Below are 22688 nucleotides of genomic sequence, written 5' to 3'. Positions count from 1 at the left end.
GTCCAATTTTTTGCCCAGTGACAACAACATGTTTTTCAGTGGAAGTAATCCATAACCTGTTCTAAGGATAAAAGAAATGAAATAATTCACATCACTAAGTCTTATTTCTCAGGAAGTAATCATATCAATCGTGTCACATGTTATTAAATTTGTTTGAAGTGGTCATGAAGCCATTCTGTTTTAAATGAACTAGCAGTTCTTCTGCGCTTCACACACTTTGCTTCTTTTGAATTCGACATAGTGAACCAATAATTTCTTCAATAAGAACAATATAAATAAGCCAGTTCTAAAATCTGCAGACAAATCATTGCAAACCTCACTTTGTCAACACCGTCTGCATCAGAAACTGGAAAAGGAAACGTGATTGTGTACGATCGTGAAATATATTTAACATGCCAACGAAGTAGAGAGTGACAACCTTTTGTGTGCAGTTTAAATTCCTTTGTGCACTAGTAACAAAAGATGTGTGTGCGCACCTCAGAGGGAACATTGCCAGAGTGCCCCATGTCCAGCCAGTTGAACAGCAGCTGTGTAGAACCACTCCTGGACCTTCTTTGGAAAAGGCTGACGGGTCTGGCTCTGTGTGAATAGCACATGAAGGTCGTGTTCTTGGCCTATGCTCTGGATGTGCTCCTAATGGTGACAGATCCCATTGACCTGTAGAGGATGTGTGAGTGCCAGGAAGTTTCCTTGGCAGCGTTCTCCGCTTAGATGAGCTGGGAAAGATGTTCCGGACTCCCAGTGGGTCAGTGGGAGGTGAGACTGTTGAATGGAGTGCCAAGCATCTCTCTGCCTGGGAGTTTAGCTGAGTCCTGGATGGTGAAATGGCAGGACCTGGAGACGAAAGTCATGGCCCGGCTGGGATGCTGCTCAGGCCTTCTCAGGGTGCTTTGCTATTGAGGCAGGGTGGTAGTCATAAACCAGCTGGTGGCCTCCATGTTGTGGTACCGGATGGTCACCTTGGACCCATCAGCTCCCTTTGTCACAAGGATGCTGAGGAAGATAATGGACTTCTTCTGGGGTAACAGGAACCACTGGGTCTCTGCGGCAGCCTGGAGTCTCCCAATAACAGAGGAAGGACTGTCACTGGAGTGTGTCCATACGTGGTTGGTGGCTCTCCATTTCAGGACCCTGCAGAGATTCCTGCATGCCGAGCACCCTGCTAGGTGATATGTGTTGGCCATGTACTTTCTCCAGAGGGGCTGCTGTCTTCACAAAGAGATGCGGTTACCATCGGTGGGCGTCTGCTGTACTGCTTTGTGGAGGCTGACTGGTCTTTATTACTGAGAGTCTGGAACATGTTTGCCTCAGGTCAGTAATCCTCTCCACTGACAGAGGGTGGAGACCCAGATGAGGGAACGGCCTACCTCTGCCCTACCCCAATGGATGTTGTGGCAGCTTAGGTGTGTGGAGTGACTCCAGATTGGTCAACGGGAGCTGCATATCGGCCCCGGCCCCGGAATCTTATCCAGGAGCCAAACCCACACAACCTGTGCCGTCTCTCACTGACCCACAGTCTCTGTTGAGTATCTGATGCTCTGTGCCTGTGATACTGCTGCAAGTACGTTTTTCATTGCACCTGTGCACACCTAGTGAGTCTGGCAATAAAACTGACCTTCACTACTGACCACTGCACCTACTCTATACCTACTCTATTAAGTGCACTTAAATGTGCAGGCACTTCAATTGATCTTCCTCCTGTGTGTGTGTTTGAGTGTATGATTAGTGGAAACTGTTGTGTTTCTGGCTCCCCTTTCCACCCCCTCTCCCCCCCCCCCCACACACAGAGTCCCCAGAAACACGTACCGGTATAATCCTGAGCAGCTTCCCAGGGGAATGAGTGAGCACCTCACTCCACACGCATGGGAGAAAGGGGAGGTGGGGACTATCCCCCAAACTTTCTAAGACTTCATCTTTGGTCATGATCTCCACACCACAGTGTCGAGAACTATGGTGTACACACATACAGAGACACACCACACACACACACACACACAGACGTTCTTTAACTAGGGGGTTAGGGGTTAGTGCAGGGGTTCAGGTATAGAGTAGGTGCAGTGGTCAGGGTACGGCTTAGGGTGAAGTTAGGGTATATGACTGAGTACAAGGAATTAGGCGTCATGGCAAGGGCAGAAGACAGGGGTCCTGCGATAGTTTGGGGTAAAGCAGGGTTTGTGGATTAGAACAGCAGCTAGGAATTAGATTTTAGGGCAAGGGTTATGGGTAAGAAAGGAGTTCGGGCTCAGCTGGGGTTATGGGTTAAGGCTGAAAACAGGGGATCGGAATTAGGTCAAGGTGCAGGGGTCAGGGTTTAGGGCAGGGATCAGGGATTAGGGCAGGGCCGGATTAACCTAGTAGCAAAAATAGCATAGGCTACGAGCCCCGCATTTTCGAGGGCCCCGCCCGCACTAAATGCTTGCAAGCTGCAGACTGCTGAAATCGGCATCTCACCGTATTCTCACGACTGTTGGAGTGAGTTTTGGGTAGACGATTCATTTACACTTAAATAAATGACTTCAGCCACCAGTCTTCTGTTCTTTGAACTGTGGATTGAGTTCATAACAATGCATTTCCTAAAAGCTGTGAACGCAGTTTCATTCTGATAATAAATTTTACTTCGCACTTTGAGTTTCGGGGAAGTTCCTTTGATTCTGAGAACAAACAGTTCCAACTCCCGGGAGCAGCCCGTCCTCGGACACACTGACAGCCAATCAGCGAGTAGCTCTGGTAGACGCATGCTCTCATTGGGGGAAGGGTATCAGTGGGCGGGACGGTGTGCGCTCGCAGCGGTCTGGGGAGAGGCCGGAGATTGGGAGCTGCAATTCGGGTAAAGGCTGCAACACCGGCCGGGGTCTAGTTGCGCATCTGTTTGTCACTCATGGTTCCCAACTGCAGTGCAGAACGCTCATTTTCAAAACTGAAAAGGATTAAAAATGAACTAAGGAGGACCAAGGGTCAAAACAGATTGAACGATCTCACTCTAATGAGCATTGAGCATGATCTGCGTGAAATAGACATTTCCAGTAACATCAACAAATTGCTCAAGCTAAATCTAGAAAAACTAACTTTTAAACTGTAGTTTTGTTATTTTTGACATTTGAAATTGATAACTACATGTAAGTAATACTATTACTGAAGTGTCAGACATTTGTCGTATTATCTGGCTCTGTAGCAAACGAAAACAATTGAATTACTTTACTGTGCAAGTAAATAATGTATGTTTTAATACTTACGTGCATTTTTTTAAAATTTAGAGCCCCTTTATAACATATGCTACAGGCCCCGCATTAGTTTAATCCGGCCCTGGGTGAGAGTGATGCCAGAGGTTGAAGGTTAGGGCAGGGGGTAGTCCATTGAGCCAAGGGTCAGGGGATTGGGAGTTTGGGATTAGTGCAAAGTTTAGAGGTTGCAGCCAGGTTCCAGTTTGAGGAGGGAGGGATGAAGGTTTGGACTCGGGCCAGGCGGCGTTTCGGATGAAGGTGAAGGTGCTATCAAAATGTAAATACTTACACTGAATGTGGAAACTTTTGGGTTCGGAATCCTGACCTCCAATCACATTCCCAGCTCTGCAATAATAGTCACAGGACTCATCCTCGATTGAGACCTGGATCCGAAGCTCACGTGTGGGTCCTTCGAGTCTCATCTCCGTCCCGGAACACACCTTCTTCCACTGGTAGGTGTCTGCAGGTGGATTCCCGACACTCTCACATCGTAACGTAACCTGTGATCCCTCGACCACAGAATCATTGGACAGGACTTCCACATCTTTGGGTTCATCTGTGGAGTGTTTAAGAGTAAAAATCCCTCCGGTTATTCCAAATGTTAAGGGGAACTGCAAATCTCAGGTAAACGTTCACAAAACCAACAATCGCCAATAAGAATGAGAAACGGATGGAAATAACTTTCTGTAACAAAATGTCACAAGGTCATCCCGAAAGAGGGAGTACAAAGAAAACGAAACATTGGACACATCAAGCGGGTGTCCAGGAATCCCTTCGCAAAGGGAGGGGTACGGGAGAGACTGAAGGAAAGGGTTGAGGAGGGTGAGCTGTGGAGATGGTCAGAGAGGAATAGCGTTTCTTTTGTCCTCATCTACCAGCCACCAGCCTCTGTGTCCAGCACATGATTCTCTGGAACTTCTGTCATCTCCAACAGGATCCCACGACCAGTCACATCTTTCCTTTCCCCCTATTTTCTGCTTTCTTCAGGGATCGCTCCCTCACGTGACTCTCTTGTCCATTCATCCCTCCTCGCTGATCTCCCTCCTGGCATCTCCTTGCAAGCAGAACAAATGCTATACCTGCTCCTACCCCTCCTCCCTCATTCAGGGCCAAACAGACACTTCGCATTTGTTGGGGTCGTATACTTTGTCCAGTGCTCCCGGTGTGGCCTCCTGTATATCAGTCAGACACAACATAGTCTGAGAGACCCCTTTGATGAGCACCTACACTCCATCTGCCAGAAGATGCAGGATCTAGCAGTGGCCACCAATTTTGATTCCATTTCTGATATGCCAATCCATGACCACCTCTACTGTTGCAAAGAGGCCAACCTCCGGTTGAAGGAACAACTCCTTATATTCTATTTGTGTAGCCTCCAACCTGCTGGCATGAGCAATTATTTTTCAAAATTTCGGTAATGCCTCCACTATTCCCCATCCCCTTTTCCCTCTCTCACCTTATCTGCCTGCCCATCACCTCCTTCTGGTGTTCTCCCCACCCCCTTTTCTTTCTTCCATGGCATTCTGTCCTCTCCTATCAGATTCCCCCTTCTCCAGCCCTGTATCTCTTTCATCAAATGATTTCCCAGCTCTTTACTTCATCCCTCCTGCCTTCAGGTTTCACCCATCACCTCGTGTTTTCCCTCCCCTACCCCACCCTTTAACTCTACCCCTCATCTTTTTTTCTCCGGTCCTGCTGAAGGATCCCGATCCGAAACGTCGACTGTACGCTTTTCCAAAGATGTGGCCTGGCCTGCCAAGTTCTTCCAGCAACTTGCGTGTGCTGCTTGGGTTTCCAGCATCTGCAGATTTGTGTGAAGTTGTCATGGAATCAGATTGTATGTGTGCGGTAACAGGATCGAACAGGGTCACTACTGACACTCCACATTGAGGTGTTTCGCTGGAGACTCCTGATCACCAATGAAATTCTTCACTGTGCTGTAAAAGTCACAGGAGGCATCCTCCACTTTCACATAAACTACGTATTTTCTATCATTTCCCCTCGGATTTGATGACTGGGAGCCGCACACGTTCCTGCAGCTATTGCAGTGAGGTGCTGGGTTGGCATCAGATTCACACCACAGTGTGATGGACTGACCACCAGGAGCACCAGTGGGAGATGTGATTCTCACGTTGGTGGGAGCGTCTACAGAAAGAAACTCTCTTCAGTTAAATCAGACACACGAAACCCACTACAAAACGCGGAGACGAGGAAGCATTTTGGGCCGAATATCAACAGCGTGAGTAAACGTAACGGGCGACAGAAACCTGTGTTTCTGTCCGGGGACATAAGCCTTCGGGGTCAGACACAGAGTGAAACCCCCTCCACACCGTCCCATCACACAGTCCCGGGGTCAGACACAGAGTGAAGCTCCCTCCACACCATCCCATCACACACTCCCGGGGTCAGACACAGAGTGAAGCTCCCTCCACACCATCCCATCACACACTCCCGGGGTCAGACACAGAGTGAAACTCCCCCCACACCGTCCCATCACACACTCCCAGGGTCAGACACAGAGTGAATCTCCCTCCGCACCGTCCCATCACACACTCCCGGGGTCAGACAGTGTGGAGTTGTTCTGATGGAGCTGGGGGAAAGCATAAGAAAACCGCTGGATGAAGTTATCCTGAGGCATCAGGGAAGGTCCGGCAGGACTCCTGAGTAACTGCTCCACTGTGGGAGCTTCTGGAGTTTATCTGCCTGTTTGGGCTGCATTTGCTGGCGGCTGCTAACTGCGCAGTTTCGCTCCGCAGCGGCTGGCATATTGCCAGAGCTGTTGTTACAACAGTGACAGAGAAACAAATAGTTCATTTTCCAGCTAACATCGGAACGAATCCGCCCCCACCCCCGTCTCGTCGTGCATCTCGGTCGCTGTGAATGAAGGAGTGTTTCCTGGAGTCGGAATTTGCTAGTGTTTTGCCGAAAGGACCACCGGCTCAACTTCAGAGATTACGTTCCATCTTCCTCTCGCAGTCTAAACAGCAAAGACTAGTTTTCAGGGACCCCACACCCTCGAGGCGACTGGATCTGCTGACACAGCAGGATGTGGGTGAGCTGCGAGAAGTTCCAAACTTTCCAGCTCGGGACTTCAGTCACTTTTTTGTGTCTTTATCAGCGGACGTAGCCGCTTACACCGTATCAGGGTAATTAACGTTTTGTACTTGGACTGTATTGCCAGCATGACAGATGGATCCAGGGAGTAGTGGACCCTCCGAGGGACTATGCAAAGGCTGTTGTCTCTAAAATCTCACACAGTGCCCTGATTCAGTTGTTGTGGATTAAATGTGGGGTGCAATGTGTCTGCCATCCGCACTGATTCCAGAAGAGTGCCGGAGGCCAGAGGCTATGGAGGACTTGGCTACTGTTGGCAGCAGTCTGGCTTCTGAGAAGGACTGAGGTAATGTGGTGTTAGACACGAGGACCGATGAGTTGGTGCATCAAGCCCAATGCAGTGGGCTGAGAATGGGGTGGGGGAGCTTTCCTACAGTTGAATCTAATGACCGCTCCCACATAGCAGATCATCCTCAGGCTTAAGCCCTTCATCCCCAATGTGGTCCTCCTTCCCCATCTTGTCCTCTTGGATCGAGGAAGATCCGAGATCACCGCCATTAGGCATAAGAGCAAGTGACATTATCTTTCTTCCGCGACAGGTGTTCATGCAGTTGGTGCAAGAGGAGGACATTGAGGGTCGATTTACCGTGCGATTCAAAGGAGAAATCTACCAGATGAACTGGAGTTCGGAGCACCCACGGTGCCCCGCTTGCAGGGAAGTGGGGCACTTTCAGAGAGACTGTCCCAATTCCTGGCCCAAAGACTCCACCTTGAGCTGCAATGCCCCTGCTGCCCCTGCCCCCGCCCCAGTCCCTGCGCATGCTGCTGCCCCTGCAGGTTTGGGTGGAGAAACCAGGCCACATGCAGGGAGGATACAGCTGCAGATGGAAAGGAGATTCTGCAGGGCAGGAGGGTGAAGAAAAAATCCAAGATCAATAGGAAGAAGGCCATTGAGAACGCGGAGCTCACGTCTGCTCCTGTGCCCTGTAGCAAGGAACCCGCTCTGAAGTTCAGCTGGAGGCTCAGGGAAGTGCGCAGATGGAGGGGGAATGGACGCAGAGAGTGCCGCTGCATTGGGAACCCCTGTTCCATGTGCTTCTCCAGCCGGAGGAGGAGAACAAGCTCTTCTCCCAAGAGGTTAGAGACTGTAGACGTGGGGGAGTCGCCAGAGGGGGAGGGAATGCAGAAGGGTCCCGAGATGTGGCCCTGTCCTGTGGTGGTGGAATGAATGTGCAGGAAGGTGGTTTTGCCCCTGATCTGGCGACTGAGACAGCCGTGGAGCCCTCCGTTAGTGCCTCCCTAGAGCCCAGCGGCCGAGAGCATTCTTGCTCTTTTGGGGAGAGTAGGGCAGAGAGTGAGTCCGCTCTCACCAGGAAGGGTGCTGGTCAGGAGGCCTAGCGTTGTCCCAAAGTGAAGCTCACCGGAGCTAGTCCGAATGGTGAGTGGTAGCAGGGTTTCTCTCTGCAGGTTTCACAATCTCTCAATCCTCAGAGATGGGAGATCTGCGGCGGGTTTCCTGTAGGAAACCGATATCATTTCAGGAGACGAGTCCACTTGACTCTTGGAGTGGCAGGGAGGGGTCGACACGAGCTCCATCAGCTCCAGCTCGAGTGGGATGGTGAGCCCAACCTTCCAGCCGGAAATCACAATAATCCAAGACATCGTTCCCGGCCCTCTGATCCACCTGGCCGTGTGCCTGGATGGTGTCCCCACCGCTGCACTTCATCAACGTGTATGTCCCCGGGTGCGGGATGTAGCAGACGTGCCTGCTCTGTCAGGTGTCCTCTCTGCTAAGTTCCATCGACCCTGGAGACTGCATTATCCTCGGCGGAGATTTCCACTGGACCCGCGAGGTGGACGGCCACTCTGGCCTCCAATGCAACCCAGCATCGGCAAAAGGAGCTACTAGGCTCCTTTGTCTTGGTGGATCTTCACCCTGACTCTAGCATTTTCTCCAGAAGCACTAGAGGGGGAGGTTCTCATAAAGCCGCCTCTACATCTCTCGGGCGTATATCTCCCGCGTGTCAACACCCTCCGTTCACCTGGTGTCGCGCTCGGACCATCACCTCGCGTGGATGGAGTTTGCTCCTCTGCACCCTCGGGTGGGTTCCGGCCACTGTCACTATAACAACCAGCTGCTGGAAGACAGCCGACTCTGGGATTCGTCCCAAGTGTTCTGGGTCAGCTGGAGGGAGATTACTGCTCCCTCATGCTCTGGTAGGATGTGCCCAGGCAGACTGTGTGGTAATTTTTAGGGAGTGTATGCGTGCCCAGGCAACCATCATGAGGGAACTCGTGTTGTCCATGGCAACTACAGAGCGTCCCAGGACCGCTGGGGGATTAGCGCCATCATTGATAGAGATGGGAACATTTCCATATAACCATATAATAATTGCAGCACAGAAACAGGCCATCTTGGCCCTACTAGTCCATGCCGACACTTACTCTCACCTAATCCCACTGACCCGCACTCAGCCCATAACCCTCCATTCCTTTCCTGTCCATACACCTAACCAATTTTGCTTTAAATGACAATACCGAACCTGCCTCTACCACTTCTACTCGAAGCTCATTCCACACAGCTACCACTCTCTGAGTAAAGAAGTTCCCCCTCATGTTACCCTTAAACTTTTGCCCCCAAGTCTCAACTCATGTCCTCTTGTTTGAATCTCCCCTACTCTCAATCAAAAAGCCCATCCACATCAACTCTATCTATCCCCCTCATAATTTTAAATACCTCTATTAAGTTCCCCCTCAACCTTCTTCGCTCCAAAGAATAAAGACCTAACTTGTTCAACCTTTCTCTGTAACTTAGGTGCTGAAACCCAGGTAACATTCTAGTAAATCTTCTCTGTACTCTCTCTATTTTGTTGACATCTTTTCTATAATTCGGTCTTACCAATGCCTTGTACAATTTTAACATTACATCCCAACTCCTATACTCAATGCTCTGATTTATAAAGGCCAGCATACCAAAAGCTTTCTTCACCACCCTATCCACATGAGATTCCACCTTCAGGGAACTATGGACCATTATTCCTAGATCACTCTGTTCTACTGCATTCTTCAATGCCCTACCATTTACCATGTATGTCCTATTTGGATTATTCCTACCAAAATGTAGCACCTCACACTTATCAGCATTAAACTCCATCTGCCATCGCTCAGCCCACTCATCTAACTGGCTTAAATCTCTCTGCAGGCTTTGAAAACTTACTTCATTATCCACAATGCCACCTACCTTAGTATCATCTGCATACTTACTAATCCAATTTACCACCCCATCATCCAGATCATTAATGTATATGACAGACAACACTGGACCCAGTACAGAGGCATACCACTAGTCACCGGCCTCCAACCTGACTAACAGTTATCCACCAGTACTCTCTGGTATCTCCCATTTAGCCACTGTTGAATCCATTTTACTACTTCAATATTAATACCTAACAATTGAACCCTCCTAAATAACCCATGTGGAACCTTGTCAAAGGCTTTACTGAAGTCCATATAGACAACATTCACTGCTTTACCCTCGTCAACTTTCCTTGTAACCTCTTCAAAAAAATTCAATAAGATTTGTCAAACATGACCTTCCACGCACAAATCCATGCTGACTATTCCTTATCAGACCATGTCTATCCAGTTAATTATATATACCATCTCTAAGAATAATTTCCATTAATTTACCCACCACTGACGTCAAACTGACAGGCCTATAATTGCTAGGTTTACTCTTAGAACTCTTTTTAAACAAAGGAACCACATGAGCAATATGCCAATCCTCCAGCACCATTCCCGTTTCTAATGACATTTGAAATATTTCTGTCAGAGCCCCTGCTATTTCTACACTAACCTCCCTGAAGGTCCTAGGGAACATCCTGTCAGGTTCCAGAGATTTATCCACCTTTATATTCCTTAAAAGTGCCAGTACTTTCTCCTCTTTGATCGTCATAGTTTCCATAACTTCCCTACTTGTTTCCCTTACCTTACACAATTCAATGACCTTCTCCTTAGTGAATACCGAAGAAAAGAAATTGTTCAAAATCTCCCCCATCTCTTTCAGCTCCACACATAGCTGTCCACTCTGATTCTCTAAGGGAACAATTTTATCCCTCACTATCCTTTTGCTATTAATAAAACTCTAGAAACCCTTTGGATTTATTTTCACCTTACTTGCCAAAGCAACCTCGTATCTTCTTTTAGCTTTTCTAATTTCTTTCTTAAGATTCTTCTTACATTTTTTATATTCCTCGAGTACCTCATTTACTCCATGCTGCCTATATTTACTGTAGATATCTCTCTTTTTCCAAACCAAGTTTCCAATATCCCTTGAAAACCATGGCTCTCTCAAACTTTTAACCCTTCCTTTCAAGCTAACAGGAACAAAGATTCTGTACCCTCAAAATTTCACCTTTAAATGACTGCCATTTCTCTATTACATCCTTCCCACAAAACAAATTGTCCCAATCCACTCCTTCTAAATCCTTTCACATCGCCTCAAAGTTAGCCTTTCTCCAATCAAAAATCTTAACCCTGGGTCCAGTCCTATCCTTCTCCATAATTATATTGAATCTAATGGCATTGTGATCACTGGACCCGAAGTGCTCCCCAACACATACCTCCGTCACCTCACCTATTTCATTCCCTAACAGAAGATCCAACTCTGCCCCTTCTCTAGTTGGAATCTCTATGTATTGCTGCAAAAAACTATCCTGCACACATTTTACAAATTCCAAATCCATCCCTTTTACAGTTTGGGCTTCCCAGTCTTTCAGTTGATTTTGTCTCGTAATTGTGTTAGTCACTGTTCTGTATATTGTACAGAATCTGTGGTTCTGTATTATTGAACTTGTAATAAGGAAATTTTATTTTAAAAAGAGGTGAAGTTCATTCCACACCATCTCATGACATGTCCCCTGGACAGAGTAACTGCTTGGTTGGGAGTATCCATTAATATATTTCATCAGAGGCAAAGATTGGCAGTTCACATAATATTTCTGGTTCTGATGGCACCACCCCTCCCACAGCACTATGCTCCCTCCTCACCGCCTGACCCACAGTACTGCTCTCACTCCCACAGCAGAGCTCCCTCCTCACCGCCTGACCCACAGTACTGCTCTCCCTCCTCACCGCCTGACCCACAGTACTGCTCTCCCTCCTCACCGCCTGACCCACAGTACTACTCTCCCTCACCGCCTGACCCACAGTACTACTCTCCCTCACCGCCTGACCCACAGTACTGCTCTCCCTCCTCACCGCCTGACCCACAGTACTGCTCTCCCTCCTCACCGCCTGACCCACAGTACTGCTCTCCCTCCTCACCGCCTGACCCACAGTACTACTCTCCCTCACCGCCTGAACCACAGTACTGCTCTCCCTCCTCACCGCCTGACCCACAGTACTGCTCTCCCTCCTCACTGCCTGACCCACAGTACTACTCTCCCTCACCGCCTGACCCACAGTACTGTGCCCCCTCCTCACCGCCTGACCCACGGTACTGCTCTCCCTCCTCACCGCCTGATCCACAGTACTGCGCTCCCTCCTCACCGCCTGACCCACAGTACTGCGCTCCCTCCTCACCGCCTGACCCACAGTACTGCGCTCCCTCCTCACCGCCTGACCCACAGTACTGCTCTTCCTCCTCACCGCCTGACCCACGGTACTGTGCCCCCTCCTCACCGCCTGACCCACAGTACTGCGCTCCCTCCTCACCGCCTGACCCACAGTACTGCTCTCCCTCCTCACCGCCTGACCCACGGTACTGCTCTCCCTCCTCACCGCCTGATCCACAGTACTGCGCTCCCTCCTCACCGCCTGACCCACAGTACTGCGCTCCCTCCTCACCGCCTGACCCACAGTACTGCTCTTCCTCCTCACCGCCTGACCCACGGTACTGTGCCCCCTCCTCACTGCCTGACCCACAGTGCCGCGTCTCTCCTCCCCGCTGTAGGACTCTGTTGGATTTTCAGTGCGGGTGACAGGTGATTCCCGCTGTGTGATGGGTTGGTGGGGAATCCGATTGTGTCTGTGTGGTGACAGGATACCGCAGTGTCGTACTCACACTGAACATTGATGCGTTTGCCTGGAGACTCCTCTTCACCGATGAAATTCTTTGCGGAGCTGTGACAGACACAGGAGGCGTCCTCCATTTGAACACGCAATCCGTAATTTCCACTATTTCCCCACAGATTTGTTGACTGGGAGCCACACACCTTCCTCCAGCTGAAATAGTTCGCTGCTGGGTTGGCTTCAGATTCACACGACAGTGTGATGTCCTGACCAACAGGAGCAGTGATGTGCAGAAAGAAACCCTCTTCAGTTAAAATCAGACTCCTGTAACCACGGAAAAACGCTGAAACCGGGAAACATTCAGGCTGAACAGCAACTGCGTACCGGCGGTGGTGCGAGTGAACGGCGGTGGATGGGCTGCTGTCAGACTGGCGGCTCTGTCCTGGATGGCGACGAGGTTTGAGTGCCTCTCATTCACCCAGCTCACCCCGAGGGCTGCTCGTATTCACGGAAAGAGCCTCCGGTTTTGTGTTTGAACCACATCCCACTGAATTGAATCTCAGCTTTGAAAGCTCTGTCCCTTCCTCACATTCTCATTTTATCACCAACCATTTCCCCCGTGGTCTCTTGTCAGTAACTTTCCAAGATACTCCTTCACCAGAACGGATGCCTCAAATATTTACTTTAAACCTGGATGGTGCCAGCCTGGCTGCAGAACGAGTAGGGCTGGTGACCCCATAGCGTAAAAAATGCCAGAGCTACACACACTCTAACAGAATCCTGTGAGAGGAAGGATGCATCAAGAAGCTGGTCTCCATGGGAAACTTGAAATATTAGCCTAAGACAGAGGTTCTGATGACCTATTGTCAGCGGCCTATGCAACTGTGGAGGTGATGGGAAGACCAACACATCAAATGGGACACCTCTAGTGGATGATGCTCCCGAGACACAGGTTCAGACAGGAGTGGCGGGTTCACTGACAATTGTAAAGCTCCCCGCTAGTGTGTTAGAGTCAGTGGGGGGAGGGGGGTGTTGATTGACAGGAATATGGGGAGAATGGATTACTGTGGGTGCAGGGAGTCTTGGGGAATAGGCTTGATGGGATCTTTCTTTTGGGAGCTAGAATGAAGAGATGGACCAAATGGCATGTCACAATACATCAGTAAACACTTATCTGATTGGCCAAGACGGTGGTGAAACATTTTGCCCAAGGGCGGGTGAATGGGACTGCGTGTCTGTGCGGTAACTGGTCAGAAACGTCACTACTCACACTGTACATTGATGCGTTTGGGTGGAGATTCCTTTTCATCGATGGAATTCCTCACAGTGCAGTAATAATCACAGGAGATGTCCGCCCATGTAATCCACAGATGACAATACTGAGAATAACATTGCAGATAAACTGATGAAGAACCACACTCCTTCCTCCATCTGTAGTTGTCTGGCTCTGGGTTGGCATCAGATTCACACCACAGTGTGATGGACTGACCAACAGGAGCACCAGCGGGAGTTGTGATTCTCACGTTGGTGGGAGCGTCTACAGAAAGAAACTCTCTTCAGTTAAATCAGACACCGTATCCGGGGACCGGACAGAGTGAAGGTCCCTCTGCACAACCCAAAACACTCCTGCGGTTATACACAAAGTGATGTTCCCATGGGTAGCATGAGGGTCCCTCCTCATCAATTCTTCCACAATGTGGTGCTCCCTCCTCTCATCCTTCCCATGGCATTCCCTCCTCATTGCTCCTCCTACAGTTCCCCCTCACTACTCCCTCCCACAGTGTTCCCTCCTCAACCCCTCTCACAGTGTTCCCTTCTTACTCCCTCCCAGTGTTCGCCCTCCTCACCCCCCCACAGCATTCCCTCTCCACCCCCTCCCACAGTGTTCCCTCCTCACTCCCTCCTACAGGATTCCCTCCTCAACCCCTCTCACAGTTCCCTCCTCACTCCCTCCCACAGTGTTCCCTCCTCACTCCCTCCTACAGGATTCCCTCCTCACTTCCACCCACAGCATTCCCTCATCACACCCTCCCACAGTGTTCCCTCCTCACTCCCTCCTACAGGATTTCCTCCTCACCTCCTCCCACAGTTCCCTCCTCACACCCTCCCACAGTGTTCCCTCCTCACCCCCTCCTGCAGCGGTTCTCTCCTTACTCCCTCCTACACGACTCTCTCCTGACTGCCCTCCGACAGCGCAGAGTGCCCTGTTTACAATTCCCTCCTGAGGATACTGGAGTTCCCGACCTCCGAAATCCCCGGGGCAACAGAACAGCGGAATATCGGGGGATCACTGGGTGTCCAGCAGGGATGGTGTGGGTTACTCACACTGTACGTGGATGGTGATGGTCTCCGAGCTTCCTGTTCCAATCTCATTATGAGCCTGACATTCATATCTCTTGCTGTTCTCTTGTCGGCTAATCCTGTCAAACCGCAGCTCCTGATTTTGGCTCACCTTACTCCAGTCGTTTAGTAACCAGGAGTAACTGGAGACCGGTGGGTCACTCTTGGTGCTGACACAGGTCAGAGTCAGCTGATCATTCTCTCTCATAGTTGCTGGCGCTATGAGCTGTACGCCATTGACGTGGTACTCAATGTGAACGCCCAGAGGTCGAGCTGGAATAGGATTCAACACCTCACTTAGGAACTGGTCAGTGTTTGCATTTTCTGGATTGTTTTACATTAACTTTGACCACCCAGATACACCCATTCGATCCCTCGACGCACAGTGGGGTGTGTGCTCTATGCTAATCCACCACTTCTCTGTCACCTCCCCCCCCCACAGAACAGTACAGGCCCTTCAGCACATGATGCTATGCCAATATTTTGACCTACTCTAAGATCAGACGAGCCCTTCCCTCTCACACGGCCATGGTAGTGTAACGGTTAATGAACCTTTTTGCAGAGCCAGCTGTCAAATTGGGGATCAGTTTGTTTCATTGTCTGTAAGGAGTTTGTACTTTCTCCCCGTGATGCTGTGGGTTTCCTTGAGATGCCCGAGTTTCCTCCCACATTCTACAACTGACCGGTCAGGGTTAGGAAGTTCCGGACATGCTATGCTGGTGCTGGAAAAATTGTGACCCAGCTCACCTCTGAAGGTGTTGGTCATTGGTGCAAAATAATGCATTGCACTGTATCTGCTGAGGTACTTTAGTCAAAGCCAATCTCTCCAACGCTTTTCTATTTTTTCATTCATTCACAGGCCTGTCTAATTGTTTCTCAAATCTCGAATGTATCTGCAGCGTCCCCACCACTCTCTGTGAAAAATCCTACCTTTGGCATACACCTGTACTTTCCTCCAATCACCTGGAAATTCGAACCCTTCTGTTACGTACCCCCAGGGTTCATTTCTTCTGTGGACTGTCACTTTAAAACGCCGAGAGAATGGAGACTGACGTTTGCTGTGTTGGGTTTCTATTGACTGCAGAATTGCTGATGCTGTGGTGAGCATCTTGTGTTTACACCTGCTACAGTGTGTTTGGACTTTTGCAAGGGCACTGCCTGCTTCTGAGCTGCGATGGTGAAGAGAGGTGGAGTTACTTGATGGTTAGTGAAGGTTTATGGTTGCTCGCAGCATGTTTATTTAAGCAAGGTCAGACGACTCTCACCCGGACACATGGTCAGAGTCGAGCTGGGTTCGATCATGAAAAGATACCAGTGAGTGGGGTCGTTGGTTTAAACTTTCCGTAGCCCAAAGGGGTGAGTTGAGATCGATCTGGAGCATTGATAACCGACTCTCACCAGTGCTGCAACTAGAAGAAGTTTGCAGAGAGGAGCAGAGAGAAAAGGTTTGAAACAGAAGAGACCGAGTGACAAAGAGATCACTATGTGGACTCTCTCCAAGTAGAGTCTTGATTCTAGGGTGAGTTTGATTCCATTCAGAAATGGAAGTGTGACTGTCACATAGTTAATCCACAGGAGTGAGTTTCTGGTTGAGGGATACCTTTGTGAATACCAGTTGTGTGTTTACCCTTGTCTGGGTGTGGTATTTCATTGAATAAGGCAACCCTGTGGCAAATCACTGCTGGAGTTACTTCGTATGTCGTGGGACTGAGTAAGTGGCTATCACAGTTGTGTGATTGGGGTAACCCTGTGGAATCTACCGGTGTGTGATAACCCTCGCCTGGGTGGTAGTTCCCTTGATGACGGTACCTCAGTGATAAGCTACTGTTGATGATAATCCAGATGTGGATTCGGTTTGAGTCTCCTGTGGCCGCCACTTTGGGATGACCCGTAGCTGAATTCAGGTATGGAATTGTGGTAACCACTTGTGAGAAAGGATATTCTGTGAAGATCACTGTCGGTGATACTTCGCGTGAAGGATTCGGAGGACAACGGGAAGAATGACAACACCTGTCTATTCAGATTACAAATACCTCTCTCTCACCTGTGGACTGAACTGAATTTTCTTACATTCCATTGTAAGACTGTAACTCTTGCCACCTGAGCTTGAATGTGTTTGGGAACTTTATTTTTACACCTATATATGCATAACTCTTGACTTAACTGGTTTAAGTTACTATATGACATAGTTACTAATAAAATAGTGTTTTGTTAACAGCAAAACCAGACTCCAGGTGTGTCCTACTGCTGCTGATACTTTTACAGGGTTGTGTGTACGTAACACTTCATATTAAACATTTCCACTCTGGGAAAATGTCTCTGGCTATCCACTCTATTTCTCATTATCTTCCACCAGGTCACCTCTCATGTCTCCATTCTCCTCTCTTCTGTTTGTTCAGCTCCCACTTTCACCCCTCCCTATCAGAACAAAGTCCATCTGAAAATGGCTTTCCGGGGTGAGAGGAGGTTCACTTATATTCCCCATCGGATTTTCCATCGTTTCCCTATGGTTCCCCGCTCCACATGAGTCTACTCAAAGGGCCCCGTTGTTCCATAGTTCCCCATAGAAACATCTCTGATTGTTTGCTGATCCAGTGAATATTTGCATCTACAACAATAGATCAAGTCCTCTTTATAAAATGGAGCACGGTGTTCTGGGTGTGGGCCTGACCCAGGAGATATGGAGTCAGGCAGCATGTATTGGAGTATAAAAATATTATGGAGTATAAAACTTGTATCATTTGCTGTGTAACTAGTCAGTCTGCTATGCATGTACCCAATTTAGTAGAATGAAGTCTTAGGAATGTAGTAGACAATAGTATGTTAATGAGAGGTAGCTAAAGAAATGTAGATTAGAACATTGCTCAGTTCTGAGTTTATTATTTGCTGTGCATGTACCCAATTTGGTAGGAGACTGAAGTCTTAGGAATGTAGAAGACAATGGTATGTTAATGAGAGGTAGCTAAGAGATGTAGATTAGGACATGATTAAGTCAATTGATAGGAACAATAGGGACATGATGTACGTGTAGTACGTGTGATACGCAACTATAGATCGATTACATATGCTAATACATCTGGACAAATACTATAAAAAAGGCTGTGTCCAGAGATCGGTGGGCAATCAGCGACTAGCTCAATGACCGTCTCAGCTTTGAGTTGCAAATTAAAGTTTAACCCTTCCTGAAGAATCTTCTGTGTCTCCTAGTCATTTGTGAGGCACGAGAAACCACAACACATGTACTACATAAATTTCACTTTTGTTATACACCTTGTCCAAACAAACCAATGTTATTTCTGTCTGACACTTACCCTTGCCCGTCACTGTGAATTCCGCTGACCGGTTGCTGCCCACTTCATTGGAAGCCTGACAGATGTACGTCCCGTAATTGGTGTGAGATATTGATAGAAACTGGATGCTGTTACTCCTTTCTGTCCAGACTTGAGTTCCATCTTTGTACCAGGTGTACTCACTGATTGCTGGGTTAGCTGAGGCAGAGTTACAATTGAGGACAACTCTGTCCCCTTCCTTAATATTCTGAGTATCTGTTCGCTCGTTTACTGACAGTGAGATGGTAACATTTCGAGGAGGATCTGAAAACACAGGGAATGAGTTAAATAGAGACAGAGAGAGGTTTACAAAGACCGGGGTGGTGGGGTTGGTGTTTGGTGTAGTGGCCGCAGGGCCATCAGGTGGTGTAGTGGCCAGGTGCGGGGGGGGGGATCACAGAGACAGGGAGAGGATCACAGAGATGGGAAGGAGTGTAGGGGACAGAGGGGAGGGTTCACAGAGACAGGGAGGGGTGTAGGAGCCGGACGGGGTCACAGAGATGCAGAGAGGTTTAAGAATCAGAGGGAGTTACAGAGACAGGGAGGGGTGTAGGAGCCGGAGGGGGTCACAGAGATGCAGAGGGGTTTAAGAATCAGAGGAAGTTACAGAGACAGGGAGGGGTGTAGGAGCCAGAGGGGGTCACAGAGATGCAGAGGGGTTTAAGAGCCAGAGGGAGTTACAGAGGCAGGGAGGGGTGTAGGGTCTGGAGGGTTTCACAGGGACAGGGAAGGGTGAGACTGAGAGTGTGGATGTTGAAGGGACATTCGGACGATGGGGATGAGAAGTCGAGGTGTTTCTGGTGTTTCTGAGTTTATTATTTGCTGTGCATGTACCCAATTTGGTAGGAGACTGAAGTCTTAGGAATGTAGAAGACAATGGTATGTTAATGAGAGGTAGCTAAGAGATGTAGATTAGAACATGATTAAGTCAATTGATAGGAACAATAGGGACATGATGTACGTGTAGTACGTGTGATACGCAACTATAGATCGATTACATATGCTAATACATCTGGACAAATACTATAAAAAGTGCTGTTTCCGAGGATCGGTGGGCAATCAGCGACTAGCTCAATGACTGTCTCAGCTTTGATTTGCAAATTAAAGTTTAACCCTTCTTGAAGAATCTTCTGCGTCTCCTGGTCATTTGTGAGGCACGATAAACCACGACAAAATTGGTGACCGCGGCAGGACCGGATAGAGACCCGCGGAAAGGAAACGGCAGATTGGGAACGCTTCCCAGTCCTCCAGGGACCCCCAGAAGGCTAACAGAATTAAGGGTGCACCCAAACAAAAAGTAAGCGCTTTTGCGACAATTTGGACTAAGAATTCTGTTGGCTTTGGGGGGTCTTGGAGTCTCAGAAGTGTGGAACCACTGCCGAAGGGTCTCTCCGGTCCAAAGAATCTGGCAGAATTGGGGGTTAACAGAGGAGGCTCAGAGGATTGATCAAGAACACTGCAGTGAGGGTAAGTACAAATAAGTTAATAAGATGTTAAGAAAAAGTCCACGTGGTGTTAGACCAGGCGTAGAATTAGAGTAAGTAATATTATCCAGTAAACGAACTGTGAATCTCCGAAATACCTTAAAAAGAGAGAATAACATGACAGGTAAAGGAACAGCAGTAGAGATTCTGAGCAAAAAATTCCCGTTAATTAATAATGAGATCACAAAAACTTCAGAAAAATGGGAAAAAAGAACCAATAACCTGGTCACAAAGTGGCCAAGAGAAGGAGCATTTGATGTAAGTTTGTGCGAAGAAATGGAGGGACTAATTAAAAATTACAAACCAAAAGATAAATCTAAGAAAAGAGAGCAAAAAAGAGAACAAGAAATGGAAGTGCTAAAACTCTTCAGAACGGAGGGAGAAAGGCTGAGGAGGACAGGCAGAATATTGATTACAAGCGAGGAAGACACTGTGCTGGAGAAACAGCGTATTAGAGAGAGAGAAGGGTATGGTGAGAAGCTGGCTTCGGCTCCGTACCCGGATGCGAAAGAAACAGAAAAACCCCCTCCCTATAATGAGGAAGGAACCCCTAAGCAGTGCCTCCTGCTGACGGGAACAGTAACCATGCAGGGAGAAGTACAAGTTTGGGATAATGAGGAGAAAAAACAATACGAAAAGGGATTGAACGGATGAAATACTTAAGAGAGGAAAAGGAGTATCGGTTATACTATAGAAATAAACAGACTAGAAAAGAAAGTGGCTCATCAGGGCAGGAAGAGATAAGGTATTCAAGAGGAAGTGGAAAAAAGATAGGAGATGAGAGTCTTGGAAAAACACAAGAGAGAAGGGAATCAAGCACAAGTAAGGATCAGGAGTCCCTGCCACAGGTGTACAGACACGGACAGGAAGAAAGAAGGTGACTCATTGGAGGATCAAGTGGAGAGAGAGAGGACGTGAGAATTTGTGGGGAAGAGGTAGGAGGTAGAAACCTAGAAGAGGAGAAGGAGGCGGTAGGGGAGCGACTTGCGGAAGTAGAGAGAAAGCCAGATAAGCTACTGAGAGGGGGTTGCCAGAAGAGATGCAAAAAATACTCCAGGGGCCAACCAAGTATTGAATTAAGACAGAAAGGAAGGACTCCACAGGGAGACCGAGGGAAGAAGAGAACCCCGGAGACATTTGTGTGGGAGGCAGTAAAGACTTACCCTGAGACAGCTGGGGAGTCAGGTGAGGAGGAGAGCTAGGGCAGGTGGGAAGAAGGAGGAAGAATGATGCTGTTGTTAGTAAAAGAATCAGGACAAGTGCAGTATATCCCTTGGGGATCCCAGGACCTAGAAGGGCTGAAAAACACTCTGCCCAATCTACATGAAGGAGCAGGGAAATGGATTAGAGCCTTTGAAGAAGAAACAGCGGGACGATTATTGGCTATGGGAGATTTGAAGGCACTGTTGATAAGGTTGATGGGAACCTCCAAATTTAATGAACTAATGGAAATGGCTGGCATAGTAAACTCGAACCACCCAAGAACTGATGGAGACGGGTTTGACAGAGTGAGGCAGAGGGTATGGCAGGCCCTCAGAAAGCTTTATCCACCCAAAGTGGACCCCAAAGCCTTAAAGGGGATCCACTGGGAGACACTGAAAACCCAGCAGCCTACGTAGAAAACCAGTTGAAAAGGTGGAGACTGGAGACTGAACAAGAGGTGGAGAATAGCTTATTTATGACTTCACTGTTCCGACATAGCATTTTGGATGCAATGCCTCCACAAGTAAAATCCAAACTGGAGGAAGTGGTTGGGCTGACGTCAAGGACCCCACAAGAATTTAGAGACCACGTAGTCCATGCGGTTGAGAAATACCGGAAAGACAAACAAAGGTTGGCTGAGCAGCAGGAAGAGGTGCAAAGAAAGTTAATACAAATGCAGCTCAAAGAATTCAAAAAGAAGGAAAAAGAGAAAAACAAAAAGATGCTGCCAGCAACCACCGGTCCGAGTACAGTCATTGAACTGGACAAAGCACTGCTATATGGGGGAACCGATCATACTGTAAGACAAGGGCTGGAAAACCCTATGCCAATAATTATCTTTGAGACAGCATTCCCACAAATGCCCTATTAGGAACAGACTAAATTCAAACAGCCCAGACAGGACTGGAAGTCCCAAGGAGGGGGACAGAGAAGCTATGGGCAGAGGGGACCAGTGAGGAAACAGGGACAGAGAGGTAGAGAGATTGTGCCGGGAATGTAATCAACCAGGTCACATGAGAAGAGATTGTCCATTTACACCATGGCCTGTCACACACCAGCAGGAACCGATAAGAAAGGAACTAAAGTTTAGCCAAGGACCAGCCCCCAGAGGCCCAAGCGGACCTGTGAACCCCTATGCGAGGTATTAGGGGTGCCCCGAGAACTCGAGTGGGAAGGGACATTACCCAATGATAACAAGGGAGGCAGACGAGAAACCCATTGTTCAGGTTATGTTAGAAGGGCAACTGACACCAATGATGATAGGTACTGGAGCCACGTACACTTGCGTACAGCCACAGTATGCCCTTCACCTTCCCATGTCAAGAAAGTTTATTAAGACGGTAGGGTTCTCGGGGAAAACACAGTTGATACAGTGCATGGCTCCAGTGCGGTTGAGAATGAAAAATAAAGAAATTGTTTTGCCGGTGCTAGTATTAATTTGTTAGGCAGAGATGCCTTATTGAAACTGGAATTAAAATTAGAATGCACCAGAAATGGGCTGAGTGTGGAAAGAGCAGGGGCTCAATTGATAGTGCGAGAAGACGAGAAGGCTAATGTCTTTTGGATAGGACACATCGCAGCTCAGATTCAGGGAACCTGGGAAAAATGGAAAAAGGGCGTGCAGGCTATATTACCCAGGGCTGTAATGCCCAAATCTGAGCTACATTGTACAGTGATTTTTGACGAGACTCAGAACAGGGAGTTAGAGAAGAAATGGCACCTAGAGGCATGTACCCAGCAGCGCCTGGAAGGGGAGGCTGTGATAATTGGAAAGCAAGGGGCAGCTTTACAAGTTAAATGGAAGACCTTTTTAGAAAAATGGTACAGGATACCGGAGGCTGCGCCCCAAGTAACGTTGTTGGTAAACAAGGGATATCAGTCTAAAGACTTAGGACCCTTAGTTAAGTGTGCTGAAACCGTAACAGTGTGGAGGAAAATCACGCCAGAGGTGTGGATATCAGAAGACAACAATTGTATTAAAATAATGGTAAGTGTAGATATGGTAGGGACAGTGAGAGAGGTCGAAATAACTCCCCAACCACACC

At 48.4% G+C, this 22688-nt stretch overlaps 2 protein-coding genes across 4 annotated transcripts in view; both read right to left on the bottom strand.

Annotated features, from left to right (window-relative positions):
* Positions 1-22688, bottom strand: part of LOC132385387 (high affinity cGMP-specific 3',5'-cyclic phosphodiesterase 9A-like) — a 266175-nt gene that overhangs the window by 139318 nt on the left and 104169 nt on the right. The window lies entirely within an intron of this gene.
* The window catches only part of LOC132385383 (B-cell receptor CD22-like), a 77179-nt gene that overhangs the window by 23762 nt on the left and 30729 nt on the right, over positions 1-22688 (bottom strand). For 2 of the 3 annotated variants that reach the window (XM_059957420.1, XM_059957419.1), the window contains exons 9-12: positions 17939-18220; positions 14613-14900; positions 13558-13824; positions 3511-3777 (exon numbers count right to left, since the gene is read on the bottom strand). In XM_059957420.1, the coding sequence (XP_059813403.1) occupies positions 3511-3777; positions 13558-13824; positions 14613-14900; positions 17939-18220 (1104 nt within the window). Of the gene's footprint in view, positions 1-3510; positions 3778-12339; positions 12612-13557; positions 13825-14612; positions 14901-17938; positions 18221-22688 lie in introns of those variants that run through there. The other variant, XR_009509173.1, reaches the window with a different exon arrangement.

Source organism: Hypanus sabinus (assembly GCF_030144855.1).
Source record: "Hypanus sabinus isolate sHypSab1 chromosome 1 unlocalized genomic scaffold, sHypSab1.hap1 SUPER_1_unloc_14, whole genome shotgun sequence".
Lineage (NCBI taxonomy): Eukaryota > Metazoa > Chordata > Chondrichthyes > Myliobatiformes > Dasyatidae > Hypanus > Hypanus sabinus.
The sequence above is the reverse complement of the archived record's forward strand: the minus strand, read 5'-3'. Positions and strand labels throughout refer to the sequence as shown.